At 48.3% G+C, this 22,158-nt stretch overlaps 1 protein-coding gene and 1 long non-coding RNA gene across 5 annotated transcripts in view; one reads left to right on the top strand and one right to left on the bottom strand.

Annotated features, from left to right (window-relative positions):
- The window catches only part of TTLL4 (tubulin tyrosine ligase like 4), a 37,943-nt gene extending 17,870 nt beyond the window's left edge, over nucleotides 1-20,073 (top strand). The window contains exons 2-19 of one of the 4 annotated variants that reach the window (XM_058704700.1): nucleotides 787-2,422; nucleotides 3,509-3,618; nucleotides 3,976-4,039; nucleotides 9,440-9,561; nucleotides 9,993-10,103; nucleotides 10,462-10,538; nucleotides 11,237-11,428; nucleotides 11,522-11,604; nucleotides 11,829-11,957; nucleotides 13,614-13,736; nucleotides 14,036-14,134; nucleotides 14,456-14,590; nucleotides 14,985-15,161; nucleotides 16,605-16,698; nucleotides 17,387-17,597; nucleotides 17,738-17,808; nucleotides 18,212-18,297; nucleotides 18,775-20,073. In XM_058704700.1, coding sequence (XP_058560683.1) covers nucleotides 885-2,422; nucleotides 3,509-3,618; nucleotides 3,976-4,039; nucleotides 9,440-9,561; nucleotides 9,993-10,103; nucleotides 10,462-10,538; nucleotides 11,237-11,428; nucleotides 11,522-11,604; nucleotides 11,829-11,957; nucleotides 13,614-13,736; nucleotides 14,036-14,134; nucleotides 14,456-14,590; nucleotides 14,985-15,161; nucleotides 16,605-16,698; nucleotides 17,387-17,597; nucleotides 17,738-17,808; nucleotides 18,212-18,297; nucleotides 18,775-19,033 — 3,681 coding nt within the window. In that variant the 5' untranslated portion in view covers nucleotides 787-884 and the 3' untranslated portion in view covers nucleotides 19,034-20,073. Of the gene's footprint in view, nucleotides 1-786; nucleotides 2,423-3,508; nucleotides 3,619-3,975; nucleotides 4,040-9,439; nucleotides 9,562-9,992; nucleotides 10,104-10,461; nucleotides 10,539-11,236; nucleotides 11,429-11,521; nucleotides 11,605-11,828; nucleotides 11,958-13,613; nucleotides 13,737-14,035; nucleotides 14,135-14,455; nucleotides 14,591-14,984; nucleotides 15,162-15,975; nucleotides 16,037-16,595; nucleotides 16,699-17,386; nucleotides 17,598-17,737; nucleotides 17,809-18,211; nucleotides 18,298-18,774 lie in introns of those variants that run through there. The other 3 variants (XM_058704692.1, XM_058704710.1, XM_058704719.1) reach the window with 3 other exon arrangements.
- Nucleotides 17,592-20,418, bottom strand: LOC131497964 (uncharacterized). The gene is made up of 2 exons (XR_009255236.1): nucleotides 20,229-20,418; nucleotides 17,592-18,037 (listed from the first exon to the last, which is right to left on the bottom strand). It is a non-coding gene; the product is annotated as an uncharacterized LOC131497964 (long non-coding RNA).
- Between the last annotated feature and the right edge of the window lie 1,740 nt (nucleotides 20,419-22,158).

The raw sequence follows: 22,158 nt of genomic DNA, 5'->3' as shown, positions 1-22,158 counted from the left end.
ATGTAAGGAAAGCTCTCCTACTTCTTCCTCTATATTCTGCCCCCTGAACTCTCCTGTCCCACTGTGGCTGCTGGAAATGAGGTCACTTGAAGTAAAAATACCGTTGGTGTCCAGTTCCATTTTGTTTCTACTTTTTCCCACCAACAGCTGGCATGGGATTTAAGTCTATATAGTTGGCAAGACGCTCGAAGAGATGAAATCACTGTCTCAGCTTCTGAGCGAACTGCAGAGGTCAGCCCGGGAATTCTCTGCTTATATCTCAACTTGTCACACTTAACTATAAAATGCAGGCCACGCCAGGGGTGACTGAACGTTGGTCAGGGACTCCTAGATGTAAAATCTGTTTCTCAAGTGACCTTTGATCTTTCAGAATTGGTTGGTGAAGAGGAAGATATTGGCTGGTTTCTCTGCCACCCCCAGACTTGCCTTATTCCTTGCCACACTGGGGGTTAGGCGAGGGAAGGAAGCCACTCAGTGAAGTGGATGGTGACACAGAGAGATGTATTTTGCTTTGGAGAGAGAGGAAAGATCTCCCTGAGGGTGTGGGAACACGTGAGCAGACTCACTGGTGGAGTCTTAAAGTCCGTGTCCTTGATGAAGCCGGCTTTGATTGCATGAGGGTAGCAGGAAGACCACTGGAAGCACCCTAGGACTCTCGTGCTCTTCTCTCGGGGTTCTAAATGACAGCCACGGCCGGGTGCCCAGGAAGAACCGAAGGGGGGCTCTGTTGCCCGGGGTCTGTCCTTCTGGGACTGTGACGTTCCCTATGGCTTCTCTCCCCTTCAGGCTGACGGACTTCAAGGATGCAGCCACTACTCCTGGAGGTGTGTGGCACCTTTTCCGAGTTGGGCCATGAGGCCACGTGGCCATGATGTGGGCCCCTCATGGCCTCAGCAGGAACAGAGCACTACAGCATTGGCCTCCGCCAGAGAAACAGCTTCAAGCAGAGTGGCCCCTCAGGCACGGTGCCCGCCCCGCCACCGGAGAAACCCTCCGAGGGCAAAGCCTGGGCTCAGGCCCATCAGCAGGTGAAGCCAATCTGGAAACTGGAGAGGAAGCACGTGGGGACACTTTCAGCAGGGTTGGGCCCAGGCCTCTTGGGGGTCCCACCCCCGCCAGCATACTTCTTTTGCCCCAGCACTTTATGTAGCTCAGGGCGCACGGCCGTCATTGCAGGCCACAGCACCTCCTGTTACCTGCACACCCTCCCAGACCTGTTCGGCGGCACCCTCCTGTACCGCCGCTCCGGCTGCAGGCACAAACCGTACCAGCAACTGGAGTCTTTCTGCTTGCGCTCGAGCCTGCCCGGAAAAACACCTCTTTCTCTCCCTCAGAAGAGCCTCCCTGTCAGACTCACTGCCAACAAGGCCCCTTCTTACACAGTCTCCCCCATGGCTCAGCCCATGGCATCCTCATCTACAGATCCATACCTCTCACTGGGAGCGGCTGGGGAAAATCCTTCGGGGGAGAGCCTGGCCTCTGCCATCTCAGGGAAGATCCCCTCTCCATTCTCCTCCCCCTCCCCCTCCCCCTCCTCCCCCTCCTCCCCCTCCTCCCCCTCTTCCCCCTCCAAGCCCACGCTGAATAACAACTCCTTCATGCGGCCAAATAGCACTAAAGTGCCTTTATCGCAGGCCACAGAGGGCCTGAAGCCAGTATCCTCACCCAAGATCCATCTTGTCTCCTGGCATCATTCGGGGGGTACTGGAGACTGTGCAGTGCAGCCTATTGAACACAAGGTCCCCAAGAGTACCGGCACTGTCCTAGATGATGCCCCTGCCTCTAGCACCCTGTCTGCCCCCAGCTCCTTAGACATGTCCACCACCAGTGTTGCCTCTCCCCAGTATAACCGGAGTAACTTAACCACAAGAGCAGAGCCACATCCCTGTGGCCTGGATGGCGACTTTGTTTCTCAGGCTCTGACTAAGGAGGTTCGGTTCACTGAGGCCGTGAGGAAGTTGACTGCAAGAGGCTTTGAGAAGAAGCCAAGGCAAGGCTGCCGGTTTGAACAGTCTTGTTTCATGAACTCCAGCTTGCAGTGCGATCTCCTCAACAAGAACAGGCTGTGGAAACCTCCCTCAGTAGGCCAGCAGTTCCCTCAGGAGGATGCTGGAGCAAACAGCAGGATCCTCCCTAGAGCCCGGGACACGTTGGAGTTGGACAGCACAGTCTTCTGTACCAAACGCATCAGCATTCACCTCCTTGCCTCACATGCCAATACGCTCAGCCACAGCCCTGCCTGTGGGTCTACGATCGACTCCCCACCACCGGGAGAAGACAAAACTCCCATTCTGCCTTCTCCCTCTCAGCCCCTTGGCGTAGCTGCTGTGGCCACCCGTCTCTCTTCCATCCATCTGGGCCAGCTTGGGACGGAGGGGCCTAAGGAAGCCAGGGAGCTGGACTCACCTGCTAGGGATATCGGGTAAGTTGGGGGACGTTTTTGATTGATTTAGAGCAGGAGAATGTATACAGCATAATTTAATGACACTGACCTTATGTCTTTGAAGGTGGTTTTATTTTTTGGCTGCCCCAGAATTTTGGTTTTCACTTTAGGGCAGAGGTTGGCAAACTAGACCAGTAGGTGGGCCAAATCTTGCCCACTGTCTGCTTTTATAAATAAAGCTTTATTGAAACACAGCCTTCCCCATTCATTAACTGCTGTGTATGGCTGCTTTCCTGTTACAATGGTAGGTTTGAGTAGTTGCAACAAACTGTATGGCCCACAAAACTGAAAAGATTTACTCTCTGGTCCTTTAGAGGAAGCGTTTGTTTTAGATTAAAACCAGGGAGAATAATACCAAACATCTTGTGTTGGGGCCTGTAACTTTTCTACTTAATTTCAAACCAGATCAGGCTCTTTGCCATTCCTGGTATGATAGCCATTAAAAAAAATTTTTTTAATGTTTGTTTATTTCTGAGACAGAGAGAGACAGAGCATGTGTGGGGGAGGGACAGAGAGAGAGGGAGACACAGAATCAGAAACAGGCTCCAGGCTCTGAGCTGTTGGCACATAGCCTGATGTGGGGCTCGAACTCACAAACCGTGAGATCATGACCTGAGCCGAAGTCAGACGCTCAACCAACTGAGCCACCCACGCGCCCCAATGCAGCCATTTTAGAGTTAGGGTATACACATGCTTGGCTTCTTCTCTTGTGCTTTGTTACCTCTCTGGAATCTTGGTCTACCAAGTCCTTGTTCTGAATTCCCAGAAGTCTAGCGACCTTTGAAGTCAGTCACCAGGCATTCGTTGATGGTGTTTTTGTGTGCAGAATTGTGTACTTACGTGCTATGAGGGACTTCAGAGAAGATAGGAGACAGGGTAGCTCTCTACACCACAGGGGCTGTGGGCTTGAGGAACTGTGGCTAGACCTAAGCTCTGAGGGCAAGAGAAATGAGCAAGAGACAGCAGGTTGGTGAGTGGAGAGAAACACTGGGACATGATCAAGGAATGAGAATCTAACTGTGATCTGTCTTACTGACTGGGCTGGGGCATGATTCTTTCTTACAGTTCAGTTACACACCTCCAGGTAGACCTGGGTGAGGCTGAAGATCTAGAAGAAGAGCTGGTAGATGGTTTGGAAGACTGCTGCAGCCATGATGAGAATGAAGAAGAGGAGGGTAAAGGACCCTCTTACCTCCCACTGGGAAGTGGTCACCACCTGCAAGGGAAGGGGGCTGACAGCTGTATGCTGGCTCCTTGACTCCCTTTATCACCTACATTAATCATTTGCTTCGTGGGTCTAAGGGTGGTAGTGGCTTCTGGGGAATGGGTTTCCTAGCCCTCCCATCCCACCAGTCTTGCTTTCTCTGTGCTGCTGCCCAGCTCACAAAAGGCCGTGCAAGGCAGCAGGGTGGTGTTCGTGGCTCTGCGGGAAGGCTGAGCCAACATGTCCAAGGAAGAGCTGCCTAGGCTTGGTGAGTTTGTGTAGCAGCCTCTCCTAGTGGAACTTCTCTCTTTGCCCCCCCCCCCCCCAGGAGACTCAGAGTGCTCCTCATTCAGTGCTGTCTCCACCAGCGAGTCGGTAGCAGTGATCTCTAGGTGAGTATTATGTTGATCATTGGCAGAGGCTCATTTGCTGTCTCTTTAAGATTATAAGGAGATTAATTACCTACATCATTAATGGCCCCGTTAACTGTAACTCATTTTTACCAGAGTTTTACATTTGCGATTTTAGTTTTCAAACAAGGACCAGAAGCATATTGTATCATTTAGGCTTAAAAATAGTACCATGTTTCTTAGCCTACAGTTTGGTCTTAATTTCCAAGAAATTGTTCAAGTAAAAAAATGATTTCAAGAAGTGCTTAGAAAATTGGGCTACCTGGGTGTCTTAGTCAAGTGTCTGACTCTTGATTTCAGCTCAGGTCATGATCTGATGGTCGTGGGATCAAGCCCCAAGTTTGGCTCATGGAGCCTGCTTAAGATTCTCTTTCTCCCTCTGCCCCTCCCCCACTTGCATATGCGCATGCTCTCTTCCCCCCCCCCACCCCCCGAAAAGGAAAAAAATCTAGCTTAAATCTAGGTTATTTTATTGACTACCCTTGGTAGAGTCTGAGAAATATCCATGTCTAACCAGGGAACCAAAAAGTCAGTCTCTTCATGTAGGCTCTTCTTTTACAAAACAGGTTGTTGGAGGATGCTGCGTAACTGAGATGGGGAACCCAGGGGAAGGAAGGAACGCAGGACTGTGAGGAAGTTATTATAAATGAGGGCAGTCATTCTGCTGAAGGTCTTTCAAGGACTTGCTGAAGGGTCACATATGCTGCCTTTCTGGGTAGAAAGTTAACACCTTCAACATAACCTTACTTGTTCCCCTCACCACTTACAACTTTGCCTTATTACATTGTTTTATTAAGTATTATTAAAAAAATATTATAAAGAACCCCCCCGCCCCAAAGTACTAATTTCTTTTTTTTTTTTTAATGTTTATTTTTGAGAGAGACAGAGTGCGAGAGGGGGAGGGGCAGAGAAAGAGGGAGACACAATCCAAAGCAGGCTCCAGGCTCTGTCAACACAGAGCCCAGTGCAGGGCTCAAACTCACTAAATGGAAGATTGTGACCTTAGCCAAAGTCGGACACTTAACTGATCGAGCCACCCAGGCGCCCCTAGAGTGTTTTTCTTTTTAAAAATAACTTCTCGGGTGCCTGGGTGGCTCAGCTGGTTAAGCATCTGACTTCGCCTCGGGTTGTGATCTTGCAGTTCAGGAGTTCGAGTCCCGCATCCGGCTCTGCGCTGACAGTTCAGAGCCTGAGTCTGCTCCGGATTCTGTCTTCCGCTCTCTCTGCCCCTCCCCTGCTCATGCACTCTCTCTCTCTCTCTCTCCCAAAAATAAACAAACATTAAAAAAATTTTTTTAGAAAAATAACTTCTACTGAAAATGTAAAAGGAACAAAATACAAGTATTGACAGTTGGTGTTTTGTTTTTTGTGTAAAATTTCTCTGCTAATTTTAATGAAAATCAAGCCACGTGTCAAGGCTAACATATACCTACCGTACAGAGCGCCCACACTCAGCTTGCTTTTGTCTGTGTCAGCTGTGCCTCAAATGAAGCAAAGAGGACAAGGAGCCTTCCATGCCTTGGTTGGTGCAGACCAGGCAGGCTGCAGCTCTGTGAGTGCGATGGTGGCAACGCCAGCACCAGTTTTGAAGCCCCAAACTAGCAAGGGGAGAGAACTGTTTGGAAAGAGAAGACACAGAACTAGAACTTTCTGTGAAGATGGATAGAAATCCTGTCCTAGGTAACCCTGAGTCTAGTGTTACTCAAAGCCTAACTGGTCCTCCTTCCAGAAAAACAAAGCCACATCTGGATGTTGACTTGAGGACCTCTGCTCTCCATAAGAGGAGGATAATTGACTTGGAGTCCCACCTTTTCCATACTTAAGGGTGACCTGGGTTTGTCTTCAGGCCTACTTTGAGACAGCTGCACAGCCCTTTACTTAACCTTTCTGAATCATATACTGTAAAATTCACAAAAACAGTTTGCTCATAATTTGTTCACTGGTTAATTTAACTTCTACAAGATGTACAGACCTTCTTATCTATACAGGCTTAAAACATAGATTTTCAAACGCATGGAGGTTGATGAATTCCAAACCACTTTGCATTTTAAGGATGACTAAAATCAGAAATACTTTGGGACTAGCTAAAATCATTTTTTCTGAATTGTGAGAGATTTATATATTTTATCTTATAGAAAAGTTGACAGTCATAGAAAGGTCATTGAAGACGCTGTCTCTGTTTCTCTACCTAGCAATAGTTAGTTTATTGCCTTTTCTGTTTCATATTCTTTTTTGAAGAATCACTTAATTTAATATTTTTTTAATGTCCATTTATTTATTTTGAGAGCAAGAGAGCGTGAGTGGGGGGAAGAGCAGAGAGAGGAGAAAGAGAGAATCCCAAGCAGGCTTTGCACTCTCAGTGTAGAGCCCAACATGGGGCCCAATCCCACAAACTACAAGACCATGACCTGAGCTGTAATCAAGAGACAGATACCCAACTGACTGAGCCACTCAGGTGCCACAAGAATCACTTAATTAAAAAAAAAAAAAAAAAAATTGGGGGGGCACCCGGGTGGCTCAGTCGGTTAAGTATCCAACTTCAGCTCAGGTCATGATCCACAGCTAGTGAGTTTGAGCCCCACGTCAGGCTCTGTGCTGAGAGCTCACTTGCTAGCTCGCTCTCTCTTTCAAAAAAATGAATACATGTTAAAAAAAAATTTTTTTTTAATTTGTTTTTTTAACATGTATTTATTTTTGAGAGAGAGAGGCAGACTGCAAATGGGGGAGGAGCAGAAAGGGAAAGACACAATCGGAAGCAGGCTTCAGGCTCTGAGCTGTCAGCACAGAGCCTGATGTGGGGCTCGAACCCACAAACTGCAAGATCATGACCTGAGCCGAAGACGGATGCTTAACTGATTGAGCCACCCAGGCTCTCCAAGAATCACTTAATTTTAGAGCTGGAGGTCATTAAGAGTCCAGTGTGTGTGTGTGTCTCTCTCTCTTTTTAATGTTTATTTATTTTTGAGAGAGGGAGAGACAGTGGAAGCAGGAGAGGAGCAGAAAGGGGGAGACACAGAATCTGAAGCAGGCTCCAGGCTCTGAGCTGTCAGCACAGAGCCCGACACAGGGCTCGAACCCGCAAAGTGTGAGATCATAACCTGAGCCGAAGTCGGATGCTTAACCTACTGAACCCCTCCGGTTTTTTTTTCAGATGTGAATATTGAGGACAGAGAAGTAACTGTTGCAGCGGCATAGTTTACTGCTAGCTCAGAAGCCAGGCCTCTTGAGGAGGCAGCTAACAAAGATTTTCTACCTTTTTTTTTTTTTAATTAAACTTTTGATTTGGGGACAATTATAGATGCACATGCAGTTGTAAGAAATAATACAGAGAGATCCCCTGAACTCTTTACTCAGTTTTCCCCAGTGGTAATATTTGGCAAAGCTAGTACCATAGAGTACAATCAAGATATTAACCTTAGTGAAGATACAAGTATTTCCATCACTGCAGAAATCCCTCCTGTTGCCCTAATAGCCAAACCTCCCTCCCTCCTGTGCCTGTTTCCTCCTTAATGCTTGGCAACCACGAATTTGTTCTATAACTTTTTCACAAGTTGATTTCATCTTGATTTCATCAAGAGTATCATAAAAATAAGATGATTGCCATATGTAACTTTTTAGGATGGGCTTTTTTTTTTTTTTTTTTAACTCCGCATACTCTGCAGATTTATCCAGGTTGTTGCATGCATCGAGGTTGTTCATTCCTTTTTATTGCTGAGTAGTGTTCCATGGTGAGGATATGCCACAGTACATTTACCTGCTGAAGGATATTTGTACTTGGGTTATTTCCAGTTTGGGCTATTGGGAATAAAGCTTCTGTAGACCATCACATACATCTATTTTTTAAATTATTTATTTATTTTAAAAACGTTTATTTGTTGGGGCACCTGGGTTTTCAACAATCCTAAATTCTGATACTCAGTAAATTCAAAGCCTTTCAAGTAGACTGTTTTGGAAATGGGGAATTAAGAGTTGAGTTCAGTGACATTATTTCCTTGAGAATTAGTATTTAACGTGACCCAATAACATTCTTTAAAAATTCTTGATTTAAAACGCTGAAGTGTTTTACATATAGTGCCGATTTCCGGTGTGCTGTAAAATAACAGATAGAATGGCTGTTTAGAATCTAAAGGTTAATCTTAAATAGTAATGTTTGTGGATCATACCAACTCAGCAGAGAGAGTAATAACTATTTTTTCCACCCCCAATGCTATTTAAAGAAATGGTCTGCATGTGTCAGCTTGTACCCAATACATAGTTGAGGTGTTCATTTATTTGAGATCCCTTGAGATAGCCTTGGCTATCTTGGCTAGCCACTGTTGGAACAACAGTAGGGACTCAATAGCCCACTGCCCCAGATTCCCAGACCTGTGTTACCATACTGTTACATAAAAATCTGATACCACAAATCATTCCCAAAATGGAGAAAAGCATTAATTATCTGTGTATCTTCAGATTTAACCTACATATAAAATGTGCTAGAAGTATCACTCTTTTCTTTCGCTTTTTTTTTCCTTTTTCTTTTTAATTTTTTTTTTTTCAACGTTTTTTATTTATTTTGGGGACAGAGAGAGACAGAGCATGAACGGGGGAGGGGCAGAGAGAGAGGGAGACACAGAATCGGAAACAGGCTCCAGGCTCCGAGCCATCAGCCCAGAGCCTGACTCGGGGCTCGAACTCACGGACCGCGAGATCGTGACCTGGCTGAAGTCGGACGCTTAACCGACTGCGCCACCCAGGCGCCCCTCCTTTTTCTTTTTAAAACTCTGTTCCTCTTAGGTCTTTTCTGCTCTTCCTCCTTTTTAATTATTCTTATCAATTTTTTTCTCTCTTCTTTGTCTCTGTGTAGCATATTCCTCTTGCACACACCCAGACCCATTACCCACTTGCAGAGCCACTCTTCAGGGGCTTCCCCTGCCTGTGACCTGTCACTAGAAATTTTGGAGCTGAATCACAGAAGGAAGTATTAGAAAATTTGGTCTTTAGGTGACATTTAGTAGTATGGCTTATGGGTTAGCCCTAGCACTTTATGGATTACTATTTGCAAAATAATTACTGAGCACTTGTCTTTGTAGAATCACAATTTAAAAGACAGCATCCCTAGGGCTCCTGGGTGGCTCAGTTGGTTAAGCATCTGACTCTTGATTTTGGCTCAGGTCATGATCTCACAGTTGGTGAGAACGAGACCTGCATTGGGCTGCATGCCTCAAGCACAGAGTCTGCTTGGGATTCTCTCTCTCTCTCTGCCCCTCCTCTGCCTGTGCACTCTCTCACTCTCTCAAAATTAATAAAGACAGCACCCCGAAAGAAAGTATATGTCATCGTAACAGCACTCCACGGTTGTGGACTTCCCTTTCTCTACCATGTGTCTGTTTTTCATCCTAGGAGCTGTGCAGAGATTCTGACCAAACCCCTTTCCAATGAGAAAGTTGTCCGACCAGCTCTCATCTACAGTCTCTTTCCCAATGTGCCCCCTACCATCTATTTTGGCACCCGGGATGAGAGAGGTAAACCTGGCCAAGTGGCTAAGTCCATAAGTACCCCCAGGAGAAGGATGCTAGCAAAGTTAGGAGGTGGCAATAAGGTAGCAAGGGTTTTCCAGAGTGGCTTTTTTTGGCGCTCGGTACCTCACCTGGTTCACCAGTCTGATATGGGGAACTTTTCCTTGTCTGTCCTGAGCTGACCCTTGTCAGCCCCATAATCTCATGCCCCATTCTTGCCCTCTACCTTGTTTCTTCTCCCTTGCAATCTCCCTCCTTTCTGTGTTCCTCAACCCTGTGCAGCCCCCCTTACTCCACAAAGGACTTCTCCTTTGAAACTTTGGCCTGGAACAATACTTAGTGGCTTGTCTACCTAGGTGAAATTGAGCAACAGTGCCACCTTTTTCCTCTTCTCATCCTGACTCGTGTTCTTCTTCACCCCCATCCCTTTTCCCCAGTGGAGAAACTTCCCTGGGAGCAGAGGAAGCTGCTCCGGTGGAAGATGAGCACAGTGACCCCCAACATTGTCAAGCAGACCATTGGACGGTCCCACTTCAAAATCAGCAAAAGTGAGTCACCTGCCTTAATGCAAGCCTGTTCTTTGCCCCAACAGATGGTCTTAGGTAGGAAGAGAGCCCTAGTTACCTCCTGATATGTGGGGACCCTGTCCTGAAGTTTCCAACCTCAGAGGAAGACCTAGCTCTGAACTCCTTCTGGGCTGGAGCCTGTTCCTCAAAATTAGAAGACAAGGAGCCGTTGTTCTATTCCTGACCCCAGAGCCTCGTGTAGGACAGCTCCATGGCGACTCTCAGAAAACTGGGTCTGGGAGCTGTGCCCAGGCCCAGTGGTATTTCTGGGGCCTCTGAGCCTCTCCATCCCAAGGACTGAGCTGCTAACAGAACTGACTCCCTGATGTGCCCTCTGTAGGAAACGATGACTGGCTGGGCTGCTGGGGTCATCACATGAAGTCTCCTAGTTTCCGATCCATTCGGGAGCATCAGAAGGTAGGGGTCCTTTCTGGGGAGCAGGCGGGAGGAGGTCAGTGTTGGGAACAAGGAAAAAGGGGGGTGGCCGTGGAGAAGCCAGGAAGGTGTCTAGAGGAGCAGAGGCAGTGCTGGAGGAGGGTGCGGTGGGACCCTCACAGACCGCGCACCTCTAGCGGTGCGGGGGCAGTGTTCCGGGCAGTTTTAGACTGCCTGAGACACTTTTCCCTCTAATGTGTCTGGAGGTGCAGCACCTGTTTCCATTGATCATGTTTCTCCTGTAACTGCTGCGCATCACCTCCACTCCCCCAAGCTGAATATGCATAAAGAGGGTGCTGGTCTAATGTTGAAACAAAGGAGTCCCTTGCCCCCAGACTTAATGAAGGCCATGTGCTTTCCTGTCTTTGTCCTACAGGCTGTCATGGCAAAAGACTTAAAACACCTTTTTCTTTGCACTTATCTGACTTAATCACTATTGTGCGGCTGTTCGTGAACTATCAACTCCTTGAGAGCAGTACATTTTGGTGTGTTTTGTGTGTGCTCTCGTCATCTTTTGGTACTTATGTAACTGAGTACTTACCATTAGATGGTGATGGTAAGATGGATCAAGGGCTCATGCTGTCATTTAAGGAAATTGGAACGGTACCATGAGTCTTGCTCTCTTCCTCGTGGCCTCACCAGGGCCATCCCCCTGCTCTCACCCTTTGTCCCTTCTGTAGCTAAACCACTTCCCAGGTTCATTCCAGATTGGGCGAAAGGACCGACTGTGGCGGAACCTGTCTCGCATGCAGAGCCGCTTTGGCAAGAAGGAATTCAGCTTCTTCCCCCAGTCCTTCATCCTGCCTCAGGATGCCAAGCTCCTGCGCAAAGCTTGGGAGAGCAGCAGCCGCCAAAAGTGGATTGTTAAGCCGGTGAGTGGATCACAGTGGGTGGTAGGAAAAAATGGGGAACAGTGGTGTATTGGGCCGGGAGCACATCTCGTCTCCTTTCCACTTGATTTCTAGCCAGCGTCAGCTCGAGGCATCGGCATCCAGGTCATTCACAAGTGGAGTCAGCTCCCCAAGCGAAGGCCTCTCCTGGTACAGAGGTGAGCCTGTCTCTAGCTCACATCTGGCTCCCCATTCTCCCATCTCCTCATCCTGGAGATTCCCTGTTTATAGTGTTCTTCTGTCCTGTGTCCTCCCAGCCAAAGACCTCCTTCGCCAAATGTTTTAAGGTCTTTATCCGAGGGACTATTCGCTGGCTTTTGCCATTTTATCCTGAGCCCTGTCTCATTGGTCATGTCCCTGAAGCTGGCCTTTCTTCATGTAGGTATCTACACAAACCCTACCTCATCAGTGGCAGCAAGTTTGATCTGCGAATCTATGTTTACGTCACCTCCTACGATCCTCTGCGGATTTACCTCTTTTCAGATGGACTCGTCCGCTTCGCCAGTTGCAAGTATGTGGTAGTGGTGAGGCCGCATCCTGACTCCTCTGGGGGGTTTGTTTTCCTGAAAGAGAGGAAAAACTGGAGGATGCTGAGCAGAAAAAACACACTTTGGTAGTTTGGGTTAACAAGAGAGAAGGAGGAGGGTATTTGGAAAACCCAGTCTTCTTTTCCTTCCTTGTGTCTCCTTTTACATGGAATGCTTCATTTCTTTTTTTCTTTTTTCTTTTTTTTTAAATTTTAATGTTTATTTTCAAGAGAGGGAGAGAGAGAGAGCATGAGCAGGGGAGGGGCAGGCAGAGAGAGGGGACACAGAATCTGAAGCAGGCTCCAGGCTCCGAGCGGTCAGCACAGAGCCCAACATGGGGCTTGAACTCACAAACTGTGAGATCATGATCTGAGCTGAAGTCAGATGCTTTACCGATGGAGCCACCCAGGCGCCCCATGGAATGCTTCATTTCTGACACTTGTGGTCACGAAATGCACTGGGGCTTTTTCTAAACCACATGAGGCAGTTCTCTGAGACACTGGCTGGGTACCTGCAATTTAACTCTTGCCACTGTCCAGCCCCCAGAGCATCCAGTCCCCAGAGCATCCAGTCCTCCAGGTTGGGGCTCATTCTCACAAGGTTGCCTCTTCCTCCTGCTTCAGACACCAGTCATAAGTCCATGTGCCACCTATGCATCTGACAACCGGTGTGCTATTAGAGGTTCCTGGGACCCCCTTCTCAGGTTCCATTAATTTGCCAGAGAAGCTTACCATAAAAGGAGATGGTAAAGTTTAATTATAGATTAATATCCAGACAAAGCAAGGTGTCAGAGGAGACAAGGCACAGAGCTTCCCTGCCTCTCTGGATACCAATCTCCCAGCACGCCCCACGTGCTTACCCACCCAGAACCTGAACCCCTTACTTTTAGAGTTTTTATGGGGGCTTCATCACATACACGATTGATCATCAGTTCTGTTTTTAGCCTTTCTCCCTCTTAAGAGAATGGGGGGCGGGGTCGAAGATTTCAAGCTTTGGTCTGTGTGGTGATCAGACCCTATCCAGGAACCCACCCAAAGTCACCTCATTAGAACAAAAGACCCTTTTGTCGCCTAGGAAATTACAAGGGTTTCAGGAGGTATGTGTCAGGAACTGGGGTCAAAGACCATATATGAGAACAAAAGATGCTTCTAGTGCTCTTATTACTGAGGAATTCTTAAGGGTTTTGGTAGCTCTGTGCCAGGAACCAGGGGCAGGGACACAGAGGTCAGTTTCTTATAAATCGTGTTGTCACTTGGGGACTAGGAAATGAGAAAGTTCTCTACCTCATTGAATGTGGGTTGGGTCTTCCTGCAGGACCAAGGTGGGGATGAAGGAGAGGAGTCCCACATCCCTTGCCCTATACTTCTCTTCCACTTGGCTGTTCATCTGTATCCCTTGTCATCTCCTTTTATAAGAAACTAGTCAACATAAGTAAAAGTTTTCCTGAGTTTTGTGAGCTGCTCATGATAAAAGAGCTGTGGTATTTTAGAAACCTTACTGACAGATATACTTCTCAGACTCTCGTGCATCTGAAAAGATCTGTCCACTTGTCCTTTACCTCCTCAGGATTTGGGAAATGTTTGGACCCTTGTCTGCCTGCCATCTCTCTATCTTACCTCTGCCTTTTTCCTCACTCCCAGGTATTCCCCTTCCATGAAGAGCCTTGGCAACAAGTTCATGCACCTGACCAACTACAGTGTCAATAAGAAGAATGCCGAGTACCAGGCCAATGCAGATGAAACAGCCTGCCAGGGCCACAAATGGTACCCAGGCTGGGCCCCCATGAAGTGGAGGCCTAGAGGGGCACAAGGTTCTAGCCTTTGGGGAGGTTCAAGGGGATGGTGAGCGGAGTATTGATGTAAAGCCCAAAGGTTACTTAAACACTGGGCAGTTCAGAATTGGTCTGTTTGCATCTACGCTCCTTTCTTTCTTAATTGAAAACCTCAAAAGAAGAGATGTGGAGAAAACACCTTTGGACCTCTTACTCCTTTTTCTTTCTCTTTCCTTGATCACTCTTTCATCGAATATAACCCCAAATACTACCCCCGTCCCACCCTTGCAGGGCACTGAAGGCCTTATGGAACTACCTGAGCCAGAAGGGAATCAATAGCGATGCCATCTGGGAGAAGATAAAGGATGTTGTTGTCAAAACCATCATCTCGTGAGTCACACTGCCACCCTGGGTGCGAGGCCTGCCACTGGATCCCCTTTTCTTATGGGCCTCCACGCTGCTGTGTCCTAGACATTGACCACGCTGTGTGTCAGTTTCTGAGGACGGGCAGTAGGAGGGAGTGGATAGAGTTCTGCTCTTCTACTGAACTTCCTCTCCAGAAGCTGGCTCTGGATCAGAGGCGTCTCTTGGGAGCTGCTTTTCCTGGGTTACTTCTGTTTTCCCATCTCTGGGCAACTCCCCTGGCAGGGCGGCCTGTGTAGGGCCCTCTGGGAAGAGCTGGGCTGAATACTTGGTCTTCCCTGTGACCAGGTCAGAACCCTATGTGACCAGCCTGCTGAAGATGTACGTGCGGCGGCCCTATAGCTGCCACGAGCTCTTTGGTTTTGACATCATGCTGGATGAGAACCTCAAGCCCTGGGTCCTAGAGGTCAACATTTCCCCAAGGTAAGTGGGATTCTCAGGGCCCTGAGTAGAACTCTTCTGTAGCTCCGTGATCCTCTACCCCTTTGCCCCCCATGCCTTGCTGACTTTGGGAAGACCTCTCCTTCACTAGAATTTGTGTTTTCCCTTCATGGTCTGTTTTTCTCATTCACTCATTCTTTGCCATTATCTCAAGAGTCTTTGAGGATGGAGAGAGATTGTTAAAAGTTACTCTTTTCAACTTGATCCCTACTGCATGCTTTTGCCCTAGCGGATGAAGGTCATGGCCAGGAACCCCCCCTGAGTGAGGTTATTCACTATCTGTGGGGCAAGAAGTCCCCCATGATGATGCACATGAGTTGGGGGAGGCAGTGAGTAAATGGGGCTAGCCCTAACTTGGGTGCATAACCAGAAACAGTTTTACTGCTCTTTGTACCCTTTCCCAAAGCCTCCACTCCAACTCTCCATTGGACATCAGCATCAAAGGCCAGATGATCCGTGACCTTCTGAACCTGGCAGGCTTTGTTCTGCCCAACACAGAGGATATGGTTTCCAGCTCCAGCAGCTCTAGCAGCTCCAGCAGCTCCAGCACCAGGTCAGCCTCCCTGCTTGGCTGTGGCTTGCCTGGCAGCATGAACAGCCCCATGGTGACTGTGGGAAGGGATGATGTCTGGGCGCCCCCTCCTGATGGTCTCCTTTGCGACTCAGTCTGCCCCCACAGTCTATCCACACACCTTTCCCACGTCAGTGCCCCTCAAAAGCATGTCTGGTTATCTTGTTCCCAGCTCAGGAATCTCCAACAGGGTGTGGGGAGTCAGCTTTGAACTCCTCACAGGCACATTGGAGGCCACAGCCTCCTTTTCCCAGGTGCCCCTCCCTCTACTCCTCCCCCTGGCTCCTGTGCTCTGACAAATCAGTCGCTCATAGGACCTCAAAGTTGGAAGGATCCTTAAGGATCAGTGAATTGAGTCTCCCCCCTGCAATGTATATGGCTTCTCGCTGTCCTCCCATAGTATCCCCTCCTCCGCTCATTGGGATTCTTCCTCCTGAAGTTCCCCTCAGTCAGACCTCCCTGTTGTGACCTCAGCCATCCATGAGAGCCTAGCTGAAGACAGAATCTTCATGAAGCCAGCCCTACATGGGCTTTCTCCACCATAGCCCCACACCACTTGGAACCACTCTTGAGGAAAGGGAGCTAGTATTTAGTTGGTACCTGCTGTGTGTAAGGAGAATCCTGTAACTTATCTCCACAACAACCCCATGAGGTTGGTATTAAGTATCCTCAGTTTACAGATGAGGAAACTGAAAATCACTGGGGTTAAGTAGCCCACCCATGGTTATTCAGCTACAAAGTGGTAGAGCTGGGATTCCAATCCTGATTTGCTAGGAACAAAACTTGCTTTCCCCACCATGCCTTGCAGACTCCTGTTTGGCTCTGTGCTGTGGTTGTCATTTGACACCTGCCGTCTTGTGAGTATTTTGGAGGCTATCTTTGTGTCTCTCAGCAGTAATCATAGTAATGTGGATGAGGAAACTGTGGTACAGGGAGGTCATGTGATTTGCCCAGGATAACACAGCCAGTAGGGCTGAGCTGGGTACTTAGGAAGTGTCCACCAAATGAAACTGAAGTATCCAACAATTATTTGGTGGTGGGTGGGGGGGGGGGGGTCCTCTTTTTTTTTTTTTTTTTTTTTGTTTAACTACTGAAATGCAACCTAATGAGGTACCTTATATACTCTTTCAGTTTTCCATGGTAATCGATCTTTGGACGCCCAGACAGGGCATTGTGGTGTGATCTATTCAAGTAACAAATATTTCTCTAAACTTCTTTGTCTTCTCTTGAGGAGGGTGTGACTCCATCCAACAAACCACTTAACCTTGGTGCCCTAGTGAGTCCCCTGACCCTGACCAAGAGTATCTTCCTTCTCCAGTTAAGCTAAGGGTCCTGGGATGGACCCTCTCTCCTCATGTCTTCAGGATGTGAAGCTGCTGACCTTACCCTTTGCTTCTTTTCCATCCATTGCCTTAGCCTGCCCAGCTCCCCCAGGGACAAATGTCGAATGACCCCAGAACATTTCACTGCACAGAAGATGAAGAAAGCCTATTATCTGACCCAGAAAATTCCTGATCAGGTAGGAGATTACACACACACACACACACACACACACACACACACACACACACACCGAGTGCCAACAGAAAGTTTCCTCAGTCAAATATTTGGGACCCTAAGGCGACCGGTTTTCCCTTTCCCTAGGACAGGGTTTCCTAACCCTGGTCCATGATCCCTTGGTGTGCAGAGATCTGCTGGCTTATGTGTCGTTCCAGGAGAGAGTTGATGGCCTCTATCACATGGTCAAGAACCACTGCTCTTAGCAAAATGCTATACTAGCCATCCCTTGTTGTCAGAGCCATAGATCCTTTGGGTTTCTTTCCTTGAGGTGCGTTGAGCCCCTAGGAGGGTTGACATCTTCTCAGAGCAGATAAGGGAGCCAAATATGACAGTAGCAGACAAAAGGCTGCTACCAAATCAGAGTTGTTGGATTCTGCTCCTGACTCCAGCCAGCAAACCTCTTAAAATCTCTGTGTCCCAGAGGCTCCCCTACCTGGACCAATGGCGTCTTCCCCAGACAGCAAAGCTCAGTAGGCTTGGGAATAGACGAGTTCCAGAGATGACCCACTAGTCGGTCTTGGTGCTGCCTTGGGAGTCCTGGAGCCTAGGACCTCAGAACTGTGCTCACTGTCCCCAGCTTCTGGATTCTTTGCCTCCAGCTCACACTCTCTGTCACGCCCTCTTCCTCTCTGTTCTTTGGGCCTTAGGACTTTTATGCGTCTGTGCTGGATGTCCTGACACCAGATGATGTTCGGGTTCTGGTTGAGATGGAAGATGAGTTTTCTCGCCGCGGTCAATTTGAACGAATTTTTCCTTCTCGAATCTCCTCTCGCTATCTCCGCTTTTTTGAGCAGCCACGATATTTCAACATTCTCACCACCCAGTGGGAACAGAAGTACCATGGCAACAAGCTCAAAGGTGATGTGTCCTCCCTACCCACAGGAGGCCATGTTTAGTGAGTGATTAAATCTCAGTAGACCAAGAAATGGGCCTCCCTGGCAAGAATTGACCAGTTGATTCCACCCTCTTAAGTCCCACCCCTGCTAATCTTGTCCTAGGAGTAGATCTGCTTCGGAGTTGGTGCTACAAAGGGTTCCACACAGGAGTTGTCTCTGATTCTGCTCCAATGGTGAGTGACACCGTTGTGGGGGAGGAGACAAATTCAGTCAGTCCCTCACTCCACCTGAAGAGTGCAGCGAGAGTTGGATGGAGATCTAGACCTTCTCACTTCTCCCCTAGGCCTTGTCTCTGTGTCTCATGACTCTTCCCTTCCAAGGGAGTAATGGCCTCCGGGACTCCCTGGATGCCTTTCTTTCAAGGGCCAAGAGTGCTTTGTAGCGTCAACTTCTTGCCTGAATCTGGAAAGAACAGAGATTTTTGTCCCAGATGGGCCCATGCTTGAAGGGTAGGGAAGAGGAGAGCCCCATGGTCACTCAGTGCTCCATAGAGCTGGGAAAGAGTCCTAAGACCCCAAACACTCCCTCCTGACTTCTGCCTAGCCCTTTTGACCTCACTGCTTCCTTTGCTTTTAGTGGTCTCTCCCAACATCACTTCTGACTGTCCCAAAGGGTGATGTGGCGCTCAGTGCTTTCAACAAATCAGAGACTGGCAAGCTGGGGTGAGTGCTGTCTGAGCAAGGGAACGGTGTTGGATGTGAGTTCAAGGAGTTTTCTTCTTCCTCCCTTCCCAGATTATGAGAAGATCAGCATTCTCCAACTGGGGGTTGGTGGGATATGCAGCCACATATGGGATATGCGTATCACAATAGGCAGCCAGTGTCCTCTGCCTGGTGACTCCCCTTCTGCCCAGCAAAGCTGAGCTGGAGCATGGGGTTACCTGCAGACACAGCCCCTCTTAGCCTTGCTCACTAGCTGTGGGCTCCTTGAACCTTCCTTCTCTCACACATTCATGTTTGCACCAAGCTCTCTAGCCTTCAGATAAAGAAGGTGTATTTTACCATTATTTGTATCTTCGTATAATCATGGGTCTGTAGCGCCATAGTGTTGTGAATGTCTGGTCCAGACTCTAAAGACAAATCGTAGGCTGAAGTCTCAGCCACATAGCCATCTCTTTCTTTTCCCACCTGCTTCTTCAGAAAACACAGCTTCTCTGAGGGAAGCATACCACTCTCTGAAGATGGGACCATGCCCAAGCCCAAGAAGACCCAAGCTGGCCATTCTTCTCTTCCCAGAAAACCCAGTTCTTCCAGGGACAGTGAGGATACCAGCAAAGAGCCCAGCCTCTCCACCCAGATGTTGCCTCTGATCAAGTACTCTGGGCAGACTTTGAGACTCTCTGCTTCCCCCACCTCCCAGTCAACCGGTGACTCACTCCTGGCTGCTGTGAGCCCATGACTGGCCTCTCTCCATTAGCCCCTGCCTAGGAGCACCGGTGTTAGCTACCTCATGGGAATTGGCTGGCTGGCCAGCCAGCCTGAGCCCCGGCCCCTTCCTCAAAGTATTTTTTTGAAGTGGTTGAATTGCAGAGATGGGTTTCTGAAGGGCTGGAGGGGTGGTGGGAATGGGGAGAAGGTGAGGAAGGTTCACTGGCTGGTACCTCATATCCCAGCAGAGAAGCCACTGATGGCCACTCAGCCTTATAAAGCAGGGTTTGGTTTCTAACTTCAGAGAGCCACGTGTGGTTTGTGTGAGGCCTTGGTGCTGTGAATGAGTTACAGCTCTGGAGGAAAAAACACATCGAACATATTTGGGCCTGAAGTCCTTTGCCTGTAATTGAGGAGGTCCCTCCGAAGGTCCTTATCTCCTCAGGTCTCCCCACCACCCTCTTCCCCACACTGTGCCCCGAGGAGCCACTTTGAGAAACCTTCTGACCTCCTCAGTAGACAGGCAGGGAGAGGCCATACGTGATGAACCCATTTCCTGTCATCCTAGTCTTTAGGGGCTTCATATTTCCTTTCATATACCCACCAGCCAATAGCCCCAAGTCTGTTCTGACCTCACATCAGTACCTGTTCAACCTTCTAGACTTCTTTCTCATGAATGTTAGCTCTTCGCTATCTGTGAGGTGAGAGGTCTTGAGCTTTGTGAATTTCCTGTGGCCCCAGTGAAGGAGCCCAGGTAATCCCAGTTGCTGTTGTCTGTGTCTACACATCAAAAGACACAACCCAGGGGCCGGGCGGAAGGAGCTGTGATTTCCCCACAACACACAGGAAGTTGTGGGTTCTTACATCCTTCACTGATTAGCGGGGTCTAGCTCACAGGCCACCAGGCAAGCAGAGTCTGGGGGCATGGCCAGTGGGTTGCAGGAGCAGTCACCATTGTAGAATGGCCTTCTAGTCAGACCGCTGACGAAACTCTTGTACTCTTCACTGAATCTACCTCCCTCCCCAAGACTCTGTAAACAGCGAGTGTTCAATAAACGTTGACTGAGCGAACTGTGAGTACAAAGAACACGAACACCTGAACCAGAAGTTCTCCTCTCTGTGCTGGGGCCCAGTGATGCCCAGGGGAAGCACGCGGTGGGATAGTGGATCAGAAAGGTGGTTTTCACTTGAACTATGGTTTCTCCTCAACTCAACCCAGCACTTACTGGTAGCTGCTCACTCCTTCCTGGGCCCTGTGGTCTCTTCACTTCAGTTGTCTAGCAGCTGTGCCCAACATGAATCCGCCTGGCCCCAGGCTGTTTGCCTTTATTCTCTCTGAATTTCATAAGGATGATTACCCTGCTTCGTGGCTTATGGAGTTCTAAGTGGTGAGTTGGGATGGAGCCATGGAAAAGTCACTGATAGGCCTGACTGGGTTCAAGGCCATGCAATAGATGGCTGTGCTGGTCAGTCTGAAGGCCATGTTGACAATTGTGAAGCTTTGTGACAAAGTCCTGAGATATTACCTGCTGCTCAGTAGCAAGGACTTCAAAGTCAGGCCCAGCAGGAGAGGCCCTGGCGGTCCTTAAATCTGTTCTGATAGAATTGAAGCCAGCTCTGTCCTGTGCCACCTTAGTGCAGTACTCCACTGCAGTGTCAAAACCTTGTGATGAGGGCAGTCAGCGGCCTTCCTAAGAAAACTGGCCACCTGCGTAAGTACTTTTGTGGTGGCTGGTCTGGTGCAAGGGCTTGGCTGTGGAGGCCTGGCTGAGCTGGTTTATTCTTTGGAAACTAGCTTCAGTTCTGTGGCCTGCCAGCTGAGAATCCCCAGAAGGCATAACCAGTGCACTGACATCCCTGTAACTGGAGAGGGGACCAGCATTGCAGCATCATGGGATAAGGAGTGGGAGGGGAGCTTACTAAGTTAAATAGATAATGAAAATAAGTGTCCGTAATAGTTTAAAACGTGTTTATGCATACATTATTTTTTTTTTTAATGTTTTTACTTTTGAGGGAGAGAGAGAAAGCATGAGTGGGGGAGAGGCCAAGAGAGAGGGAGACACAGAATCTGAAGCCGGCTCCCGGCTCTAAGCTGTCAGCACGGAGCCCAACGCAGAGCTCCAACTCATGAACAGTAAGATCATGACCGAACCAAAGTCAGATGCTTAACTGACTGAGCCACACAGGCACCCTTATACATACATTATTTTTAGTTTCCATCCTATTACAATCTCTGAAGGTGTGTTTTGCCACATGGGACAAAGGAATGGGGATTATAATCCCCCTTCACCCTTGAGAGAAAAAAATCTTGCTTAAGCATTCAGCAATCATGTTTAGCAATGAACACCTGTGTTAAGGTATTCAGCTCAATAAGGACTTTGGGAGAAGTAAGATTTGTTGAAAGCTTACATCTGGAGGTGTAGTAGGATAAATGTCAGAACATGTCCGCTGTTTTTTTTAAATTGATAACAGTCCCTGTTTGGAGACGGAATGGAATGTTCCGGAGTCAAGAAATGAAGTACAAGATATTTCTGGATCAGTGGAGTAGGGATTTGGGGTGGGGGCATAGAAGGTAGTCACTATTCCTGTTTACTTCAGATTCACTCAGGATTGATCAGAAACTGATTTAGAATGAATACCAATGAAGAATAGTGGTGTTGTGATAGGAAGAGAGCATGGACCTTGTAATCCGACCTTGGGTTCTTTTTTTTTTTTTTTTCTTAAGTTTATTTTTGAGAGGGAGCATGAGCAGGGGAGGGGCAGAGAGAGAATACCAAGCAGGCTATGCACTGTCAGCACGGAGCCCATTGCAGGGCTCAAACTCATGAACTGTGAGATCATGACCTGAGCTGAAATTGAGTTGGACACTTAACTAACTGAGCTATCCAGGCACCCCTGACGTTGGGTTCTAATTTCAGTTCTGCTGTGTGACCTTGGGCATGTCATCTAACTTTTTAAAGTCAGGGTTTTTTTAATAATTTTTTTAATGTTTATTTTTTTTACATTTATTTTTGAGAGAGGGAGCACAAGTGGGGGAGGGGCAGAGAGGGAGACAATCCTAAGCAGGCTTCAGGTTCTGATCTGTCAGCACAGAGCCCAGTGCGGGGCTCGAACCCACAAACCATGAGATCATGACCTGAGCCGAAGCCAGATGCT

The sequence above is a fragment of the Neofelis nebulosa genome, chromosome 2 (genome assembly GCF_028018385.1).
Source record: "Neofelis nebulosa isolate mNeoNeb1 chromosome 2, mNeoNeb1.pri, whole genome shotgun sequence".
NCBI classification, from domain to species: domain Eukaryota; kingdom Metazoa; phylum Chordata; class Mammalia; order Carnivora; family Felidae; genus Neofelis; species Neofelis nebulosa.
This window is presented reverse-complemented; position numbering and strand designations above follow the sequence as displayed.